Raw genomic sequence first — 16,549 nt, 5'->3', positions numbered from 1 at the left:
AATTTTAGCAGAAATGATGGGAATCATTTGTAACAAATGCTTAACAACAAACTTCTTTGACAAAACCTGTATCAGGGCGAGCAGCTGTATAATTTACGAGAGGAGAGAAAACAGATGAGCACAGAAGCACAAACAACAGTGAACACTATGAATGTTTGTGGGGTCAGTAACCAGCAAATGGAAACATGCTGCTACAGAGAGAAATGACAGTGAGGAATCTACAGGAGAAATACACACCATTAATGACATGTAAAAGGATTTCAAGTGCATAGAGACTGAAGGGAGGGTTGCAGCAGTTTTGAGTCTTCAGCAGCATAATTAATGTCAGGGTCACCTGTTATAAGCTTGTCTTATAAATTGAGATTATGATTACACTGTCAACCCAAACTCAGCTGTTTCCACATAAGAGGACTCTTGATTGTTGTATCTAATGCACTTTCTATGTCTGCTTAGAAAACTACAGCATGCCATTGAATCAAACACTGTGGAGGAAATGGATTTATATATTTTTGTTACTGGTAATACAGAGAACTCAATAAAATGTGAAGGAAAAATGTCAGATGATGAAGTGATGATTTTTAGGGTAAATTGCTTTGCCCTTCCACATGGTATTTGGACCTCAGGGGGTGTGACAGTCACACTGTTTCCTGACCTTATAGGAACCACCTGTTTCAAATGCCACATTACCATGTCTGGCAGCATGAACAAAAGGTTGCCAGGAGAGGATCATGGGCAGGGCCTCATGCAATGACCACCCTGGCTTTCCCTGGCAAATGGCGGCAAGCTCAGGCATTTCCCTGACAGCACGCAGTGGCACAGATGATCCACTGGCTCACAAACAACTTTAGCACTCCAACTACCAATCCCAAACAGCATGGTCTGAGCTTGTTTCTTTTATTGCCCTATTTGCAGCATAATCTGGACAAATCAATCTGCTGCTTGGCTTCTGGGAACAGCTGCAGGCTCTCCTGGTGACCCAGATGTTGCAACCATTCTGTGAATTCCTTTCATAATGGCTAAAATAAAGCAGACATCACTTCCAAGATTTGATCAGTACTTTTATTGGCAGTCATTGTTTTGTCTGAGACAAATACACACAAGTTATAACAAGGAAAGGTTTGACACTGACACATGAAACGAAACTAAGTGGACAGGGGTGTAATTTCCAAGAGGACATTCAGATTGAAACATTCCTTATAAAAGATATCTGCTCTGACTGTGAATTACATTATTGAACTATTTTCTGTTAAATTGTGTAATCCTATCAGTCATGCCCCCTTTTGTCTGCTGCTCAAGCCTACAGCTGGAGGTCACTGGGCTCAGTTTCATACTCATTAGTCATTAACACAATTACTGAGTTGGACAAGAGACAGAACACCAAAACAATAACATGAATTGTCATTGCAGCAATCAGACAGTTTACTATTACAAACACATATAACACACATTAAACATTAATTATATATCTGGTGAAGTTATTTTGAACGGTCCTTCTAACAATCATTTCACCTGAAAGAGGTATACTTTCAGCCTCTGCTCTGCTAATGTCTAGTTAGAAACAATGTACAGAGTATATGCTGTTGTGAAACAGAAATGTAAATACAATAGTACCTTAGAGTGTGTTGTAGTGTTTTGCTCAGTCTAACTTAATTATTATATGCTACTGCAAACAGTCTACAACCAATAGATAACAATCATGAAAGTGTGTTGTAACACAGGGTCAGTGAGGTACAGCAACAATAAAAAGAAATGCTAACACACCTGTGGAGACAAACACCAGTAGGACGGGCTTTTTGGGCACTGCTCTGATGCAGTGGACCATATTAACACTTAGCTGGAGTGTCCTAAATGCACTGAGACACTGTGCTGATGACCTACACAGCTCAATAATTACACAGAGTTGAATATCAGCTTTTAGACCAGTACAAAAACAATCAGTGACACCTATCCATTGTTGAATCCTACCTGTTGTCTTCTAAGATTGTTTTGTTCACCAAAGTGCACAAAAATAGCCCGTGGAAACACAACAGTCATGTTTTGTGTCCTCATTTACATCTACACAAGGGCTGCATGGGTATTCACAAGTGGACATTTGGAAAGGGGGGGAAAACGCAAAAAGTCGACTTTGCAGTTTTGCCAGTATCACGTGATGGGTTGTCGGCTGTATAGTCTGTTGAACTTGTGTCATAGCTTTTGTTGAGAGATTAACAGAGAACACACAATGTGGAGCTAGGCCCTGCCTGCCAGAGATAGTCTCAGTCCTGGTAGAGAACCCAGAGGGACCCACTGTTTCCCAACTAACACCAGTTCAGCTTCAGCTACCGCTGGGATGCTGCTCCTTCCTCCAACCAACTGATCTAAATCTCCTTGAGATTGGCTCCTCAGCTGCTACCTTCACACAGAGACGAAGAGGGTGAAAGAGAGAGAAGGCTAGAGTGATAGAGTTGGAGAAAGAGAGAGAAAGAGAGAGAGAGCACTGGTTCATTAACTCTTCCAGCCCCCCTCCAATGAAACCGCACCTTGCTCCAAAGAGCACCATCCACCAACACAGTAAGTCTGCCATCATGGCTGTCACTTCATTGTCACTATCTTATGTGGGTTAACTCAGAGATGGTTAGATATAGCTTGTAGCAGTGTTGGGACGAGAAGTTCACAATGTGGGCACTGGTCTCCCCTGTGCCTCAAAGGGTAACTGGGCTCATGGTGTGAGGGCAAGAAGGCGAAGGAAGTAACAGAGTGCTGTGGGACGACATTTCAACCACAGTTGAAAGAGCCTCAGAGAGAAAACACTCCATCACCTCTCACAGTAGTGAAGGGTGAACTCTTTAGAGAGCTGCTTCTCTCCTAAACCCCAAGGCTCCAGCTCAAATTTATTCTCCACATCATCTTCGTCTTCTTCTTCCTCTTCCTCCTCCTCTTCCTCCTCCTCATAGTGACTGGGCTCTTCAATAGAAGTCTCCAGGTGGTAGCAGTAGGGCTGACCCTCTGTGTATTCGTAGATGGTAGGCAGGCTGCTCTTCAGGCTGCAGCGTCGACGCAACGCCACTAGCAGCGGCTGAGGCATGGTAAAAATGTCCACATTGTTTCCCAGGTCAATCCATGCCAGGCTGGAAAACTTCTTGGGGTCTTTGAGCATTTCGGTAAGGTCTTTAAGAATAGCCAGGGTGAGGCGGTTACCGTTGAGAGCCAGAGTGCTGAGTTTGGGCAGAGAGGCAAGAAGAGGCAGAAGCAGCCTCAGATTCCCGTCCTGGAGTTCTGTAAAACTGATGTCCACCGCCACGACACTGTCTCTGTTGTTTTGAAGGTAAAACACGACTTGACGGACATCACGAGTGGACAGAGGAATTCCAGACAAATCCACGCTGTCACTGGACAGCTTTTTCTGTAGAGTTGTCTTGAGACTGTTGAGAAACAAGAAGAAAAAGATCTTGGCATTACTTACATGACTTTTTGGAGATACTAGACACAAAACACACAAAAAAAGAGGTTTTAATGAGGGGATTTTTGTTGGTGACTTTGGTTGAAGCCTGTCATTTTACTTCATGTCGGGCTTCCTGTTTAGCATATAGTAGGGGGCAAGCTGTCCAACTTGGAGCAGAAGGAACAGAGAGTGAAGCATGGGGAGTTAATATGATGTAAACAAAAGAGCCAAAACATCCGGGTTTGATGCTTGGAGGGCAATCAGCAGAGGTATATAGCACCGAGCCAGACCAGTTTAAACCTAAAACACAAAATAAAGTTGTGTTTTAGAAGATAAAGAAGATTTCTGGACATTTTTTTTTACAAATTTAAGTTATAAGGTGGGACAGAAAAGAGATTAAGTTGTATAGTGTCCTTATTTGTTAAATCTTTGCTCCATGTTCTTGAGAACTGTTGCCCTTTCTGAATTAATATAAATGTAACACTTGTAAAATTACATTGAAAATGAGGCTTTAATACATTAAAGATGATAAATGGTACATAAATCCACGTTGCCCACCAAATTACACATTTAATTAAGAAACAATCTGCACTGTTGTGCTGGAGTTTTGGGCAAATAAAAGACTCTGCAAGGAAAAGTTATAAAACATGAATTTAAAAATGTTACTTTCATGATTGCCATGAATAAGTGGACGACAGCAAGAATGATGATGATTTGTCAGGTACCAGCTGACAAATCTAAGGAGAATGGACAAGCATGTTCATATCAAATATTTAATAAAGTAATAAAATAAAGAAATGTCATATCATGTTAAGAATTTCACTCTTGTCAACAAAATTAACTAGAGGGGCAGTCTGAGGGCACATCTTCCACCGAGCCTGCCGTTAAATCACAGTCTCGAGGAAAGTGGCCCAAATCAGCATAAAAATTTAAAGTCTATGCTCTGCTGCCCATGTTCCACCTCTCCAAGTGCCATAAAATTCAGCTCAATAATTTTGCTGACAGACGCACAGACAGGCAGATAAATAGCTGTGATCACATTTCTCCACCCCAGCTATCAACAGAGAAAATCTTGTTTCTGTAGATAAGTGGGTCATGCAACATGTAGATGTGCGTCTGTTCACACTGATGCTCCACTTCTAGAGAAACCCGCAGACTTGAGGATATTTAACTGTAATTCTTAGTAAATCAAATTAAATGCTTATATTTATTCTGATATTATTGTAAAAAACAGAAATTCACAATACATCCTGCTTTAACCCATCATGAGTCACATTAGCAAATATATTATAGCAATAATTAGCAATATTACTATATATATGTGTTAAAGTAAATAAAGTATAGGATGTGTGCTATTATTCAAAAAGTGTGCATATGTGTACATTTAAATACTGATTTTACCTTTTTATAATGATAGGAATTACACATTGTGAAGGTGTTTGCTTTCTGGATGCATTCTAGTTGTATCTTGTTAATTTGACAGCATCTACAAACTGCAGCTATTGTGTGAGCACACAGTATTACAGGCAGGTCTGCTGTTGGTTTTACTACAATCCTTGGAATAGCTTTAAAACCTTATCCATCTACTGCGCAATACAAAAAAAATCTAAATTTAAGGTACCCCTTCCCATTGCAAAGGCTATTGCTTTACATTGCAGATGAAAATGTATACATTATTTACACCCTCCCTTGCCCCTTTGTTCATAGTCACTTCCATTTACTGGTGCCCATCTCCACCCACCCAGGAGGATGCAATGCATTTAACGTGAGCTGCTACTGAAGTGGCCTGTAATGCTGATGTGGTGTCATTGTGAATTAAAGCATCCTCTGGTGCTTGCACTTACAGTGACATCCACTGCAGTACCTGTCACCTGTTAGGCTTTGAAGTGTTTTTTGGTCACGTTAAAAGTAGATGTGCCTTCTACAGCATCTGCTTCATTTTAAAAGCAGCTGAAGAATAATAAACACAAAGGTTTGTAATAAATGGAAAAACTCAAAGGAAAAAAAAGCAGAATATCTGCCTATGAAGCCCGGCTAAATGGATTTAATCGGCTACTGAGGATGAGACATTTGCCAGCCTCACTATCTTTATCAAAGTCAGTTTTTATTTGACAATAACCTCATTTCCACTAGAGGCACAAAAATCTTAATGGCCATGGCAGAGGCTTCCCTGCATGTGTTAATAGGTTTTGATCTCAAAACTCTTCTTTTCAGACAAGCTCATCCTTTTGAGCTCAGGAAGCAGGAATAATGGATGTCTAAGTCGTCCTCTCTTTCATCCTTCTTTCAGTTTAATCTGATACCACAATAGAACAATATATATATATATGTATATATATATATATATATATTAATCACATTGTCACGCAAAAAAGACCTTTTCCTTTAAAAGAAGGTCTACTGGGTCTCTGGACCTTCCACAATGGCTCTTTATACGTGGCTAAATATGCTAAAGGATTAACTAATGTTTTTAAATATAGATATAATAATAACAGCTGCAGGTCTGAGCAATTTTTCAGTTTTTTAATGGAATAATTTAATTGAATTTCCACAACATAATGACACTAAGAGTAACAGTAATTTTTTTCTATTTTTCTTGTCATTACATTAGAAACAATGAGCTGTTTTTAACATTATTTTACACAACCATCTACATTACATAGAAGAAAGTCTATATAACCTCAATGTGCTAAATTTTTATATTTTTCTTTATTTTAAAACCTAAAAATGGAAATAAAAATGTGGTTCTTCAAAAATAACAAATATCCTATGGTGGCTCTTCATTAAAATATTTATTAAGTTGCCTTTTTGAAAAGTCTTGTAACATTTGAGTCTCTAAAGGAGTTTTATTTAGCTGGCTGAGGGAAAAATGGCTCTTTGGATTGGAAAGGCTGCAGACCCCTGCACTAAACACATAAACAGATTTAGCAGCAATTTTCTCTTTAAACAGCAACAGTTAAAATATTTCTTAATATATATTTATAAAATCAAATATTTATGACAAAGAAGGATGAAATGTTCAGGATTTACTAACTAAAAGGTAAAAAGTCAGCAGGATGAATTTAAAGCTGTGAAGCTGCATCCTTCTAAACACAGAAGGAACAATATGTGATAAATATCAGCATCAGGTGAACAGACAGAAAGCAGGATTAGAATCTCACAGCTTCTAGATGGTGAGGAGAGAGAAATATTCACAATATGTACAATAACTTCCATCCATGCACCTTTAGTGGTTCATTATCCAGATTTCTTGCCTCTAAATGTTCTAACTTTGCATTCTTAGCTTGACTGTTCAGCTTAACCTCTTGCATCTTGCATCTGTTAACATCCATTTTTACAGTGTAATGTCAGGTCTGTAAATGTAACTATAAACATATGTCATATCCACAGAAAGTCCAGAATCTCAGCTAATAGCTCAGTAAAACCATCTCTATGACCACCAAACACAGTTAAGACAACAACAAATTCAAAGACCAGGTACACAAAGTCCCAAAAAATATGTATATATAATTTTTAGATAGTCCTGTTTTCTTTTTATAATGCCATGTTCCTGATTTAGTTCTGCTTTGCATCATGACACTGCTAAATGACAAATCTGAATCTGAATGTAAATGTATATGTCATTAGTTCTGTAATAATAGAAATGATCAAACACCAACACAATAATTAATATAAATTAAATAATCAAATAATCACATTTACATCGGGTGAAGTTTTTTTTCTTTAAACTCAAACACTGAGAAAGGGTCAGTTGTCCCCATGTGTCAGTGGTTTAATGTATCAAGGCAGCATTTGAATGCTGCTGTCATGAGTTGAGGAAGAAGTGGACCCAAATTTAGGATGGGGAGGCAGACAGGTGCAGGAACAAGGTTTAATGATAAACTTACAGATGAACCAAGAAACACGACAGGAGAACACAACGGATGATCTGACCAAGGAAAACTGAAACCAAGGGGAATAAATACACTAAGGAACTAGAAGGGAGCAGGTGAAGCAAATGAGCAAATCTCACCAGGTGTACAAACGAACAGGAAGCAGAAAGCAAAACAGAATACACAAGAGGACAAACTACAAAATAAAACAGGAAAGACAGAATTCAAAATGACAAGACTAAAAGACAACCAAGCCCACATCCACGGACCATGGCATCTGTAAGAGTAAATCAAATCAAGTGTGTGTGTGCGTGTGTGTGCAAAACAATATATTTTTGACCTAGTTAAACTACATGTGTTAAAGAGTTGGTGGATGAAGAGAGCTGTCATTAAAAAAAAGAAAATCTCGTTTTCAAGTAGTGTTTTTTTACTTGCGCTCCCTCTGGGAAATTATTACATTGCTCCACACCATCTTGTCATTTGCTGCACCATTTGTGTTCAGCAGTGATGCCACAGATTACTTGAAAAAGTAATCTGACCACTGATTACTGATTACTTCTTTAAAAAGTAATCTAGTTACTTTACTGATTACTAAGGTTTAGAAGTAACTAAGTTAGATTACTAGTTACTTTATTAGTTAAAACCCCCCAAACAATAAAATGACAATCGATTTTTTTTCGTATATACTTTACTGAAAGTGCATTAGTTACGAATGGTGACTTTACAATGTTTTGCAACTTGTAACTTTTAATTGTTTTTCACCTTCTATGAACATAGTCAGTCTGTTATTAACTTTGTAAATCATTCAGTGCTTCTTCCCTACCATCATATACATTAATTCAAATGAATAACAATAAAATAAAGCAACATCTCTCGTTATGGTCACAGCATTAAAGCAGCAATTGGTTTTACATAACATCTAACACCAGCTTAACACCAAAGGTGGCTATGAGTGATGTGGCCTTCATCCTATGTTTATGGAAAAGAGGGAGAAGTGAACCTGTGGTTATATCTCAGTAAGAGAAGCTTCTCAAATCTCTTGTCAGATAATCTGTTCCTTTTAGGAGTGAGCACCAAACCTCCGAGACTAAAAAGTCGCTCGACAGGAGCACTAGATGGAGGTGGAGTGTTATACTTCAGGAATATTTTCTTTATGGTAGGAAACACATCCAAAACCTGAAGTTCATGCCCTGACCTTAGGTAGTCCATCTCTTTAGATGAAATAAATTGAAAGTAATGGCGGAATTTCCAATGTGAAAACGCACCTTTTTCTTCTTGTTCCATTGTTGAGCTTGTGACCATCAACATAAGTAAATACAGTTCATGTCACGTTCTCGCGATAACCGGACTTTAACGTCCACCTCAGTTCCAGAGGCAGCTTGCAAGTTTTGAAAATTACGGGGGAAAAAAAAACAAACAAACAAAAAAAAAAAAAGCATAAGACAAATCTGCATTATGTTTTACGTTTACACATGAGAAAATAATGAAATAGTAACGGACTAATTAAAAAAAAAAAATCAATTCGGTTTGGAATAGGTTCTGATGAGGGAAGTGGAGAGGCGGACCTCCCATCATGCACCAGGGTAATAAGTTTCTATATCATATTTTTTTCTAAAGTCATGTGCAGTGAATGATTTGTGTTTGTCGATTTAAAAAAGGTCAAGTTTCAGCGAAGAAAGGAAACTGCATGCTTACGAGTACATAAAATTTCTGTACCACCGTTAATGAGAAGGTGTGTTGAGTTAGATAAATACACTTTCGTCCACGGGCTTGATTTCAAATCATATGTGAAAGGAGTGGGGAGTGCCGAAGTAACGCAGGACGAATATGAAGAGTAACGGTAATTTGATTACATTGTAGGACATCCTAACGCGTTAGATTATATTTTGTTAAAATATGTAGTCAGATTACTGTAACGCGTTACTTTGTAACGCGTTACTGGCATCTCTGGTGTTCAGTCATTTCTTTATAATCAGTTTCAGTCGTCTCATGGGTTAAGTCCACCATGTATGACATGAGCAACTCAATCACATCTGCGTCCAGATGTGTAACTTAGACTTTCAATTTATTTTCTGTTGTGTTCTGTTCAGCCGACTGTGCATGCAGCTTTAACGAAACACATACACACACACACACACACACACACACACACACACACACACACACACACACACACACACACACCATTGATTGTCCTGCATGCAGCAGAAAACCCAATCCACATCAGTTTTAAAAGCATCTGAACCATGATATCTGCTTGTGGGAGATGTTTTAGTCACAAACAAGACCCAAAAAACATGTTCCAAGCAATTTGTCTTCTCTCTGTGAGAACAGGGAATTAATTAGTATTTTCATGACATTATCAACTTAAAGCAAAAACTAATGATAAAGATTAAATGTACGAGATGATTACAATAGTAATTTGCTGACAAGAGAATGGATTAAAAATAAAGGAAAATGTTTTTATTTTTGAGGGTTTAGAGGATTTAAAAAAAGTGCTTAGGAAGCCAAAGAATGACAGATGTAAAAATCAAAGAAAAAAAATGTGTTGGCTATCTTCAAGCCCACATGAACAAATGAGAGCAGTTGCAAGCAATTCTGGGTCATGGCTTCCATCAAGCCCATAGACAATCTGTTTGATTAAATGTTAAAATGGCCAAAAGGGGGAAAAAGAAGGAAAGAATTAAGCTAAATCCAAATAAACTAATTATATAGATTAACCAGATTAGTGAGATTCAGATATTAATTCGGTGTGGCATTCAGTACTGTATTTGGAGCAATGAGTGTACTAAGCTAATGCTGGATAATGAAAGAAAGAACAATCCACTGGCATTAACAAGAACTGAGATGTTTGTTTCCTCTGAGTACAGAAAAACCTCACAGAATTGGTATTGTTGCATTTTTGCACAGATGAAGGCAAGATTCTTGCAGCTAAATAAAGTTGGAAGATGAAGAAAATCAAATTATACCCCCCCCCCCCCTAAAAAAAAATGTTTAGACTGTCTTTCATGCTAATGTGGACAGTTAATTTCTCATTTGGGAAATATGCTCATATCTGTGTACTAATTATGAAGACAGTTTAAATACTGTAGCTTAGCATTATTAGTGTATACAGAGTACAAACTCATGTTTTTAAAACACTATATCTTGTTTGTAGAGACAAAGGTCACAGTATTTTTCCTTACAGATTAAAATGAGAAATAGCACATTATTTAGTAAGCTTCTGAGGTGCTGCTAAGAAGACAGATTTATCTAGTTAGCTTAAAAGAGAGCTATGCTCACCATCCCCCTGGTTTTAATATTAATGTTGAGTACATTAACTACTTTCTGTCTGTAGCTTTAAGTAAAGCTATTTTTCCGTGAACATAAGGACAGATGAAGCAGTTGGACCACATCTTCTGGATGAATATTCTGTTGGCTATATGACTAAGTAAAGAAAGTGCCTTTGGATTTGTTGTAATGTAATGTATCTGCACAGTTTTTGAGATACTGTGAGTGTCAGATAAGTTATCCGCCTTTCTTCTTTTATGCATAATTTAATGTCAAAAAGAAAACATAAGCACACCTCTCGCAGATCAACAGCTAAGTCTACGGTCCTGCCCAATCCCTGTGAATATATCTTAGCCTTAACTCTGCTTCTTTGTGTTGGTAGCTTAAATGACTCATAATGAACCTGTATTATCTCACAGAACTCACTTTGTCTCCCTTTTATTATTTCATCCCTAGAATATGAATATGTTAGTGTCTAGGCATCTGTAGCATTCCTGATAACACAAAAAATAATCCTGATAGATGCTTATGAATATTAGTACTTAAAGCACTGAAAAAAATGTCCATGAGCTAATTTGGCATTCAACATTTTAACATGAAGAGCAACTGACTCTAAAAACTCTCAGATTTTCTCCAGTAAACAGATGGACAAATTTGTTGCCAGTTTTGAAGAGAGTAAAGCCAATAGCACTTCAAAGGAGATATCACAGACAGCTGTGGCTATGACGTTCCTGTCAGGCCAGCCCCTGGCCAGCTCTGTCCTATTTCAATGTCAGCTACAAAGATGGAAATCATTTCTGGTTGAGCCCAATGTTGCTTTCTGTTGTGCAGAGCTGCAGATTTATTACAGACTGTGTATCTGGACAGAAGGGCTTACCAGGCCTGGGATTTCTGTCTGGACATGCTCTGTCTCAGCCACTTTGAGTGCGGAGTCAGGTGGTAGATCAGCTGTCTACAAATCTTATCAGAAGATTTTATAGTGTCTGCATCCTGTAGAAGAGAGGAAAATGTGTTGATAATAGCTCACAGAAAAAAGAAACCATGAAGCAGCAGCTTTCAGTTGGAGATTTTCTGCTTGTGTGCACAAGAATACATCTCTGCAGTTTATTATATCACACTATCTAAGTTCTGATTCAGAAAAGGTTTCCTTCATTTTCTAAAACCTTTCAACCTGCACCTGAGATATCTTTCACATGAACAGAGAAAATGGCCTTTTATCACTCTTGGCTGATTCAGCTAGTCCTGAACAAAACACAATTTCGTTGCCATGCTGGAGCGAGAAAATCTAATCACATGCAGAGCGTGTGAGGAGGAAGACACAGGAAGAACACAGGAGAGGCAAGATTTAACAAAGTCACAAGTAAACACTGTTAATATCAGATCATTAGCCATGTTGTTGATGCTAGTGGCCATTTCTAACATCCAAACATTAACCACTGGTGGTTAAGTAATACAGAATTATGAATTCTTATCAGGGCACAAAACAGCCTTTTCTATTTAATGCGCTTCTTGGATTTGCTGACATTGGCAGGTCATTCTGTTTTCTGTGTTTTCAGGCTGGACAAATTTAACAATCTGCATCTAAACAGTTTTAAGGATTAATTTTCTGAAGCAATTCATGTTTTTACTACCTCAGAAAACACAAACAGAAAACAACTGACCTTCTTAGGACACTGCATCTCTCGAGCCAAGCTGAGCAGTAGTTCATGGGAGATTGGGTCCACCAGATTGAGGAAGGCAGCATTTTTGTACAAGATGTCATTGAGTGAGGTGCCTTCCAAACCCAGATCCTACCAAAGCAAACAAGAGAAATTACTTACACAGCAAAAGTGAGCTAAAAGGAAAAACGAAGCAAAACTAAAACAAACAATAATCAAGAATCTACCGGTATGCCTTTGCACCTAAAAAAAAAAAGAAACATTAGGTGCCTTCTGTGTCAAGGGCACTGTGACTTCAAATGGAGAGATAAAAGGAGTGTTTTGCTTTAAATATTCATTAAAAGAGACAGGAGCCCTTTCATCTGCAGTTGGGCAGTGAGAGCTTGGGGGACTCGCTGAGAATGTTTGGCATATATAATCACACCTCCATGGCTCAGTCACAGTGCACTTTCCAGCATGCCAAAGAATATATTGTTAAAACCATCACTCACTATTTAGATCCAGCTGTAGTGGTTTCTATATACAAACCAGATGATCCTCAGTCATCTAAAACCTCACAGGAGAAATTGCCAAATAAATGTTATCTTGCAGCAGCATTGTATTTTCGATTGATATAATGAATAAAAAGGCATTATTTTTGGTTCCTTGTCATTTTTTTGCTCATTGAACAGTGGCTTCAAAATCTTTGGGTAAATTTTAATTGTGCTTCACAAACTCTTCTACAAAGAGGTCAGGACTCCAGACACAGTTTTGGCCACCTGTCATCACAGTTTGCTCATAAAATTAGATTTTTAAAAAATTGTAGTCAAAAAAGGAAAACAAAACCTAAACTGCAGTAAAGCAGCTAAAGAGATGAGACATAGAATGACTTTATAGGATGACTTTTTGAGTGCAATGAGACAAACAATAGTCATCATTGTTAACTGTGTGCATCAAATTGTACAGTTTGCACTCATCAACATGTCCTCCCTCAATGACACAAATGGAAAGCTCTTGCCATTTGCAGCCTGTGCAGCCTGTGCAGCTTTAAAGGGAAAAGAAAGCTTTTGAGACACTTCAAACAGTTTACACATTTGCACAAACACACATGCACAAAGCATCCACATATTTTTTCCCCTCCAACACATTCAGCATTGATTATAATAGGCAGTCTGAGTGGGAGGCTGGCAGTTCCACATTACGGGCTCCCCTTTTAACAAGGGCAGCAGTAAACACAGACTGAACCCAAAGCAGGGTAAGAAACAGCTTCTGCCATTCTGAGAAGCAATGTTTAAAAATATCTCCCGTCTGTGTTCAGACACGATCAATTGTCATTTACAAGTGTGCCATGAAGCCATGAATCCTTTCCCCATCTGCAGTTCAGCTCAGATCATTTTCAGATCTAGAACAGAGCTAACTGATGCACAGCAATTAATTCTGTATCAAAAGCCTTACAGATTCAGAGAACACAATCTCTCAGACATCTACCTGCTTGCAAATGCAAAGATAAAGTAAGGCTCATTTGATGAAAGCAGAGCTCATTTAGAGAAAGTGAACACAGGTCTCCTGTGAGGTGGCCTGCATGGAGCCTGGATTGGCCAGTTTATCTCCTTGCCTTGATTAAGGAGGTTCCACTCTCTCCTGTGTCAAGACTTCAGAGTAATTAATGCGGGATAGGTTGATAGCTAAAATACTGAGAAGAGCCTTGAGGGCAAACAAACAAATAAGATCCCCATGGATGTCGTACCATTTAGGATGCACCTACTTGTTATTATGCATGTTGTCATCTTATGTGCCACATCAGGTGATAAAAGCCCTTGAAACCAAACATTTAAAGAAGACCCAACATTGTTTATTCAATCTAGTTTTTCTAAATTGTTTTCAATTTTCTAGGTCATGACTAAGTACCTGCTTATTGCTGTTATCTTGGTAGAAAACAACTGCACAAATTCATTGCAAAAGATATTAAATGTTATGGAGACAAATCATGGCTGTTTTTTTTTCTGGTTTGATGCAAATGTGTTTTTGATGCATTAGATACTTACAGGCAAGAAAATACCTCAAACTAAAGAGACTGAATTATGAACAAAGTAATAATAAGTATGAATAATGGATATTTGAAGCCTTGACAGTAGCCTGGATTTTTCATTTCTATGACACTTCCTAAGTAAATAAAAACGTCTTGGAAAGGAGCCACTTCTTGTACCGAGATAAACTAAACTTCAGGTCTTAAACTGTTGCTGTTGAAAGAGAAAGACAATAAAAGGGGTGAATAAAATGAGACATGTTGCTGTAATGAGACCATTACAACAGCCTAAGGAGAGATAAATTTCTGGTTATAAAGGAAGAAACATGAGCAGATGTAGATAGGATTGTGTTCATTTGTGTGCGGTGTGTGTAGAAACATCCAGATCCCATCTTGGCACAATGAAATTTGGGGTAATGCGATGACACACAGCATGCAGCCTGACCATTTCCTCATTTAGAGTGCAGGCTATCCTTTTAAATTCAATGTCAACATGAAGCACGTTTACCCACAGTGAGAGTGGAATGAGTCACATGCTGTGTCTGCCACTGAAAACAGTGTGTCACAGGTACACTGCTCTGAGAGTGGCCTACTTTCCACACAAAACAAATGCTGCAGGAGGAAATGGCCCAAGAGGCAAGCCACACATGTTTAGTCATCTAGAAGAGAGAAAGAGGGATAAGGTCAAAGGTCAAAGGACAAGGAGCAGAGACTGTACAGAGGACCCTGAAGCACTGAAGGACTTTGAAAATGCACACATGCACTACATCTACACACATGAGCAGTTTCTCATCTGTTGCTCTGTCATGGCCATCATGGCAGGCGTGCAAACGTGCACGCTTTGTATTCAAACTGGTCTGACTTTACTGTGCAGATACCCCTTACCTTCCTCAGTAATTTGAGCACGTCAGTCGCCTGCTCTATCCTTCGATCACGGAGCAGTTTCTGTATCTCCTTAATCCACGCAACTCGCCTCATGTAGGGGCTATGGTTAGTCCTCCGCAGCATCCCGGGTAGTTTGTCCGATTTCAGCATCAGTGCAAACAGAAAGTCCCCGCTGCTCCGACTGCTCCTGTCTCCCTCTCCAGCATTATCTAGAAGCTTGCGTCGCTTTTTGGAGAAATTTTCATTGTCCAGGCTGCTCTGCCTGCTCAGTCTGGAGCCCATAGCTGCTGTTGTTATTCTCTAAATACAAACGCTGTTTGTGATGCTGCTAAGACAGTCTTACCGAAAGGACAAATCCATGACCAGCCAGTTTTTTTTTCTTCCTGCCAGGATGCTCCTCAGTTGATGTTAGAAAACAGCGCCGTGCAGTCTGGCGCTGCGCTGCGTGCCTGGCTGTCTGCAGACTATGGATCCGCTGCAGAGCCACACAAAGGTTATCCCTCAACAGTCAAATTAATCACCGCTCTCTCATGCACTCGTCACAGTTTTGATTCCACGGACTACGTGCGCCTAGCTCAGATGATGAAGATGCTCCGGCTGCTTCATCCTCCGGCCGTCTCTGTTTTTACGCTGCTGTTTAGGTTTGTGTACGTGGAGCGTCCAGCCAATCACATCATCTGTTGGCTGCTGAGCGTCTCTCCTCCCAGGCTTGAAATTTCCCTCTGTGCAGCTCACGACAGTCTTAAATAATTCTGAAAGCCAGTGTTATATATAATATCCATGCTACAAATATTTTAAAATATTTTTTTTCGGAATAAGTTTCTGTTTATTTTTAAGTACTCAGGCCAATAACTCCTCTGGAGGTTTTAGATTTATCGTTCAAAAGAACTAACAGTGTTTCTTTTATGTACAGCTGCTCAAATCTGTAATTTTTCATGGGCCTTATAAAACATACCAGTCTCTTTGTTGGCAGTTTTGTTGTTAGTCTAATATTGCACACACTTTTAAATTATCTTTTTATTTGCCACAAATGATTCTTTGAGGAATGTCATAGTGCTTTTCAGTCTTTCTGTCTGGTTGGTATCTGGCTGCAGGGATCAACACAGGAAAGAAGGAAAAGAGGGCCAAGGATGTTTCCAGCAAGTGAAATGCCAGCGAGTTACTTCACCGTCTATTTTATTCGTAGACCCCACCCTTGTAGCTTGAAGGACATTATTCTCTGGTATGATTACCCTTGCTTAGTAAAATACTACATGATCAGTCTTTTAACAGTAATTTGCCCTATGGTTGCATTACCTCCCTAGCTTGCCCATGCAGCATGTTTTCCAGGAAGTTATTATGAATGAGTCATCCTTTATTTAACCTATCATCCCGATGCCACTAACTTGTGTTTTCAGGCCCTTTACACCGCAAGTAATGTTGATAAAACAATCTGTCT

General features: G+C 38.8%; 1 protein-coding gene across 1 annotated transcript; it reads right to left on the bottom strand.

The window, feature by feature from the left end:
• Positions 1-1,045: 1,045 nt before the first annotated feature.
• Positions 1,046-15,730, bottom strand: lrrc75ba (leucine rich repeat containing 75Ba). Its single transcript, XM_042000706.1, has 4 exons — positions 15,112-15,730; positions 12,225-12,353; positions 11,441-11,553; positions 1,046-3,401 (listed from the first exon to the last, which is right to left on the bottom strand). The coding sequence occupies exons 1-4, from the start codon at positions 15,391-15,393 to the stop codon at positions 2,795-2,797; spliced, it is 1,131 nt and encodes a 376-aa protein (XP_041856640.1). The 5' UTR covers positions 15,394-15,730; the 3' UTR covers positions 1,046-2,794.
• Positions 15,731-16,549: the final 819 nt, after the last annotated feature.

The sequence above is a fragment of the Melanotaenia boesemani genome, chromosome 11, assembly GCF_017639745.1.
Source record: "Melanotaenia boesemani isolate fMelBoe1 chromosome 11, fMelBoe1.pri, whole genome shotgun sequence".
Lineage (NCBI taxonomy): Eukaryota > Metazoa > Chordata > Actinopteri > Atheriniformes > Melanotaeniidae > Melanotaenia > Melanotaenia boesemani.
The sequence above is the reverse complement of the archived record's forward strand: the minus strand, read 5'-3'. Positions and strand labels throughout refer to the sequence as shown.

What these genes read in the sequence shown, in the direction of transcription:
- lrrc75ba (XM_042000706.1), bottom strand. Translation starts at nt 15,393, where the DNA reads ATGGGCTCCAGACTGAGCAGGCAGAGCAGCCTGGACAATGAAAATTTC. An exon ending in TGCTCAAATTACTGAGGAAG is followed by an intron (nt 12,354 to 15,111) that starts GTAAGGGGTATC and finishes TTGCTTTGGTAG; the next exon opens with GATCTGGGTTTGGAAGGCAC. An exon ending in AGACAGAAATCCCAGGCCTG is followed by an intron (nt 3,402 to 11,440) that starts GTAAGCCCTTCT and finishes GTTTCTCAACAG; the next exon opens with TCTCAAGACAACTCTACAGA.